Consider the following 6,057-nt stretch of genomic DNA (forward strand, 5'->3'; position numbering starts at 1 on the left):
ATATATTATAAATCTCTCTGTTTGGACGTGTGTTTGCAGCAGCGTGAGTCATTCAAGAAGAGGTGGTTCACGCTGTGCACAATGAACAGGAAACTGCTTTATTATAAATCCCCACTGGTAAGAAACAGGAAAAAAAGACCAAATTGGGATATATTAATAAATATTTCTGTCTAATATATTAAAATAGGACAAAGAGCAAATTAATAATATTAAATATACACTATATTGCCAAAAGTATTTGGCTGTCTGCCTTGACTCACATATGAACTTGAAGTGCCATTCATTGTTATATGTGTTTTATGTTGCACGATTGCACCAAGAAAAATTCCTAGTTTGTGAACCCGTTCTCAAACAATGGTAATAAAAACTATTCTGATTCTGATTCTGATTCCTAACCCATAGGGTTCAATATGATGTCGGTCCACATTTTGCAGCTATTACAGCTTCAACTCTTCTGGGAAGGCTGTCCACAAGGTTGCGGAGTGTGTTTATAGGAATTTTCGACCATTCTTCCAAATGTGCATCACTCACTGATGTTGGTCGAGAAGGCCTGGCTCTCAGTCGCCGTTGTAATTCATCCCAAAGGTGTTCTATCAGGTTCAGGTCAGGACTCCGTGCAGGCCAGTCAAGTTCATCCACACCAGACTCTGTCGTCCATGTCTTTATGGACCTTGCTTTGTGCACTGGTGCACAGTCATGTTGGAAGAGGAAGGGGCCCGCTCCAAACTGTTCCCACAAGGTTGGGAGCATGGAATTGTCCAGAATGTTTTGGTATCCTGGAGCATTCAAAGTTCCTTTCACTGGAACTAAGGGACCAAGCCCAACTCCTGAAAAACCAACCTGACACCATAATTCCTCCTCCACCAAATTTCACACTCAGCACAATGCAGTCCAAAATGTAGCGTTCTCCTGGCAACCTCCAAACCCAGACTCGTCCATCAGATTGCCAGATAAAAAAGTGTGATTCATCACTCCAAAGAACGCGTCTCCACTGCTCTAGAGTCCAGTGGCGACGTGCTTTACACCACTGCATCCGACGCTTTGCATTAGACTTGGTGATGTATGGCTTAGATGCAGCTGCTCAGCCATGGAAACTCATTCCATGAAGCTCTCTGCGTACTGTACGTGGGCTAATTGAAAGGTCACATGAAGTTTGGAGCTCTGTAGCAACTGACTGTGCAGAAAGTCTTTGCACTATGCGCTTCAGCATCCGCTGACCCCTCTCTGTCAGTTTACGTGGCCTACCACTTCGTGGCTGAGTTGCTGTTGTTCCCAAACTCTTCACGTTTCTTATAATAAAGCCAACAGTTGACTTTGGAATATTTAGGAGCGAGGAAATTTCACGACTGGATCTGTTGCACAGGTGGCATCCTATGACAGTTCCACGCTGGAAATCACTGAGCTCCTGAGAGCGGCCCATTCTTTCACAAATGTTTGTAGAAACAGTCTCCATGCCTAAGTGCTTGATTTTATACACCTGTGGCCGGGCCAAGTGAATAGGACACCTGATTCTGATCATTTGGATGGGTGGCCAAATACTGGTAATATCCTGTACACACTGATGTCGCTTGTTGATGCAGTACAGCCTGAGGGATCGAAGGTCACGGGCTTAGCTGCTTACGTGCAGTGATTTCTCCAGATTCTCTGAACCCTTTGATGATATTACGGACCGTAGATGGTGAAATCCCTAAATTCCTTGCAATAGCTGGTTGAGAAAGGTTTTTCTTAAACGGTTCAACGATTTGCTTACGCATTTGTTGACAAAGTGGTGACCCTCGCCCCATCCTTGTTTGTGAATGACTGAGCATTTCATGGAATCTACTTTTATACCCAATCATGGCACCCACCTGTTCCCAATTTGCCTGTTCACCTGTGGGATGTTCCAAAAAAGTGTTTGATGAGCATTCCTCAACTTTATCAGTATTTATTGCCACCTTTCCCAACTTCTTTGTCACGTGTTGCTGGCATCAAATTCTAAAGTTAATGATTATTTGCAAAAAAAAAAAAGTTTATCAGTTTGAACATCAAATATGTTGTCTTTGTAGCATATTCAACTGAATATGGGTTGAAAATGATTTGCAAATCATTGTATTCCGTTTATATTTACATCTAACACAATTTCCCAACACATATGGAAACGGGGTTTGTAATTAATGTTATTTCTTGTAAGGAATGATCATTTGGATGGGTGGCCAAATACTTTTGGCGCAGTATATATATATATATATATATATATATATATATATATATATATATATATATATATATATATATATATATATATATATATATATATATATATATATATATATATATATATATATATATATATATATATATATATATATACACACAGTATATATATAGTAAACACAACACTTTTGGTTTTGCTCCCATTGTTCATGAGTTAAACTTACAGATCTAAAAATGTTACTATATTAACAAAATACTTTTTTCTCTCAAATATTCTTCACAAATCTGTCTAAATCTGTGTTATTGAGCACTTCTTCTTTGCCAAGATAATCCATCCCACCTCACGGGTGTGGCATATCATCCCAATATGATACTGAGTACATCAACGTATCTTAGCAGTTTGACCCACTATTGGCTGCTCCCTGTTAGGACGCCACAGAGCTGGGCGCCGTCTTCATCGGCACCGAGAGCCACAACTACTCTGTGACGGGGGACAGCAGACGCAGCTCCAGAGGAGGCCGCTGGCACTGCGCCATCACTCTGCAGACTCCTGAGAGGCAGTTTATGTTCATGTGTGAACAGGAACAGGAGCAGCAGGAGTGGATAGAGGCATTTAGAAAGGTTATAGGTCAGCCCATGACCCCTGAAGACTACGCTAGTAAGATCACTGCTTGACACGCATTCTATGTCACTTTGGTTAGTCAATCTTTGTGTGTCGTTTGTGTCCGTCAGATGAAGCCAACTTGAGAAGAGGAAAATGACGACTAGCATCTCAAGTGTTTAACACAAGTAAACAAAGGAAATGGGACACACGGCCATGACACCTATAGGAAGTCAAGACTGAAAAAATGTATGCACTGTAAGTGGTCACTGGTCACCAACTTCTGCTCTTTTGAAAATACTTTTTGCAGGATTTCCATTAATCCAGAAGAACATTAGTGAGGTCAAAGTTCATCATGTTAGCTAGGGTGTGCTTTTAACAGAAAGCTCACCCAAAATGTCTTAAGGTGAACAAATGATTAATACAACAATAATGCAATTACACAATTACTAGATGATACTGAATAAAGGGCAAAACGTTTTTTCAAATCATTTTAAAACCAGCATTTTAAAATAAGTGAATTACATTAAATAAATTACATATTTCTTAGCTGATTTTTTGATGACTATATTTCATTCATGACTGTTATTTTTGAATTAGCAGCACTCCTCTGTTGTTTACTAGCTTGCAAACAACTTTTCCTTCAGAGCAATGGTGTATGTGAGTGACAGGAAGAAAAGCTCAGACTCGCTTGGAAACTCCACAGATAAGTAATAAATAATCTGGGAAAAAAATTTAATTTTATATTCGGGTCAATATGGTAATTGATATAATATTTAATTGGATTGGTTGGTGATATTTATTGGTGTGTTTTAATTATTAAATGACTCCAAACATACTAATACAGAATTTGCATTTTATTTGTTGGAAATGTGATTTTAGTGCATTTTGTAATTGTCAGAATAAAAAAAAACATTGAGTCCACTTTTTTGTCATGTCTGTACTTTTTATCTCATAATTTAAAATGTCATTAATATAACTCAGTTATACATCTCAGTTTCGAATTTATTTACTCATAATTAAAAAATGTTTACCTCATAAATTCGACTTTATGTTATAACTTTGACGTTTTATCTCATCGTTATAAGTATCTCATAATTTCGACTTGATTTTATCATTTAAATTTTTAATCTAAAAATTTACATTTTTAATCTCTTATTTCACTCTATCTCATAATTATTACTTTATCTCATAATTTCGATTTTTTTAGCTCATAATTAAAACATTTATCTCATTTTTAGATTTTTATTTCATAATCTCAATTCATCTCAGAATTTCGATTTTTTTTTTTAAATGTTATATTATTTCATTATCTTAATTTCTTTTATCTAATAATTATGACGTTTTTATCTCATAATTATGACTTTATTTAATGATTTAAATTTTCTATCTCATAATTTCAGATTTCGATTTCATAATTTTGATTTTATCTCATAATCTCGATTTTTTTATCTCATAATTTCATTTTTTTTTTTGAAACCTCAAAATTAAGACTTTATCTCCTGATTTATTTATTTTTTAATCTCATAATTATGACCTGGTCTCATAATTAAGACATCTTATCACACCATTTTGACTTTGTATTTATTAATCATGATGTTTATTATTTTACGTATTATTTTCGGGCCTCCCTATGTCTAGCATTAAAAGATTACAGTTGGTACAAAATGCGGCTGCTAGACTTTTGACAAAAACAAGAAAGTTTGATCATATTACGTCTATACTGGCTCACTTGCACTGGCTTCCTGTGCACTTAAGATGCGACTTTAAGGTTTTACTACTTACGTATAAAATACTACACGGTCAAGCTCCTGCCTATCTTGCCGATTGTATTGTACCATATGTCCCGACAAGAAATCTGCGTTCAAAGAACTCCGGCTTATTAGTGATTCCCAGAGCCCAAAAAAAGTCTGCGGGCTATAGAGCGTTTTCTATTCGGGCTCCAATACTATGGAATGCCCTCCCGGTGAAAGTTAGAGATGCTACCTCAGTAGAAGCATTTAAGTCCCATCTTAAAACTCATTTGTATACTCTAGCCTTTAAATAGACTCCCTTTTTAGACCAGTTGATCTGCCGTTTCTTTTCTTTTCTTTTCTCCTCTGCTTCCCTCTCCCTTATGGAGGGGGAGTTGCACAGGTCCGGTGGCCACGGATGAAGTGCTGGTTGTCCAGAGTCGGGACCCGGGGTGGACCGCTAGCCTGTGCATCGGTTGGGGACATCTCTACGCTGCTGACCCGTCTCCGCTCGGGATGGTTCCTGCTGGCCCCACTATGGACTGCACTTTCGCTGATGTGTTGGATCCGCTGTGGACTGGACTTTCACAATATTATGTCAGACCCACTCGACATCCATTGCTTTCGGTCTCCCCTTAGGGGGGGGGGGGGGGGGGGGGGGTTACCCACATATGCGGTCCTCTCCAAGGTTTCTCATAGTCATTCACATTGACGTCCCACTGGGGTGAGTTTTCCTTGCCCGTATGTGGGCTCTGTACCGAGGATGTCGTTGTGGCTTGTACAGCCCTTTGAGACACTTGTGATTTAGGGCTATATAAATAAACATTGATTGATTGATTGATTGATTGATGTTCTATCTTATAATCATGACTTTTTGTCTTATAATTTTGACGTTCTTATCAAGTCGACTTTTTATCTCATAATTATGACTTTATTTTATGATTTAAATTTTCTATCTCATAAATTCAAATTTCGATTTCATGATTTTGATTTTATCTCATATCGATTTTTTTTAATCTAATAATTTTGACTTTTTATCTCATAATTATGACTTTATTTAATGATTAAAATTGTCCATCTCATAATTTCCCATTTTTATTTCATAATTTTGATTTTATGTCATTATCTCGATTTTTGTATCTCATAATCTCGATTTTTTTTAATCTCATAATTTCGATTTTTTTTTTGAAACCTCAAAATTGAGACTTTATCTCCTAATTTGTATTTATTTTGTGATCTCATAATTATGACCTGGTCTCGTAATTAAGACTTATTATCACACAATTTTGTCTTTTTATTTATTAATCATGATGTTCTATCTTATAATCATGACTTGTTATCTCATAATTATGACTTAACTTGGGGCTATATATTTTTCAGTGACAGAAATGGGCTTCCATACATCTATACATTTGACTTAATAAATTCGATCAACTTGTATTTTTTTTTACTACATTTCAAAATGTTCCTCAAGGATGCGGCTTCTCAACAACACAAACGAAGATTTGCTCGTCTGTCTGCAATTCACGA

At 36.8% G+C, this 6,057-nt stretch overlaps 1 protein-coding gene across 4 annotated transcripts in view; it reads left to right on the plus strand.

Moving 5' to 3' along the window:
* LOC133634031 (arf-GAP with dual PH domain-containing protein 2-like) overlaps positions 1 to 3,688 on the plus strand; it is an 18,579-nt gene extending 14,891 nt beyond the window's left edge. For all 4 annotated transcript variants that reach the window (XM_062026956.1, XM_062026958.1, XM_062026957.1 and 1 more), the window contains exons 12-14: positions 40 to 117; positions 2,623 to 2,851; positions 2,926 to 3,688. In XM_062026956.1, coding sequence (XP_061882940.1) covers positions 40 to 117; positions 2,623 to 2,851; positions 2,926 to 2,954 — 336 coding nt within the window. In that variant the 3' untranslated portion in view covers positions 2,955 to 3,688. The remainder of the gene's footprint in view (positions 1 to 39; positions 118 to 2,622; positions 2,852 to 2,925) is intronic.
* The last annotated feature ends 2,369 nt before the right edge of the window (positions 3,689 to 6,057 follow it).

Source organism: Entelurus aequoreus, linkage group LG18 (assembly GCF_033978785.1).
Source record: "Entelurus aequoreus isolate RoL-2023_Sb linkage group LG18, RoL_Eaeq_v1.1, whole genome shotgun sequence".
Taxonomy (NCBI): Eukaryota; Metazoa; Chordata; class Actinopteri; order Syngnathiformes; family Syngnathidae; genus Entelurus; species Entelurus aequoreus.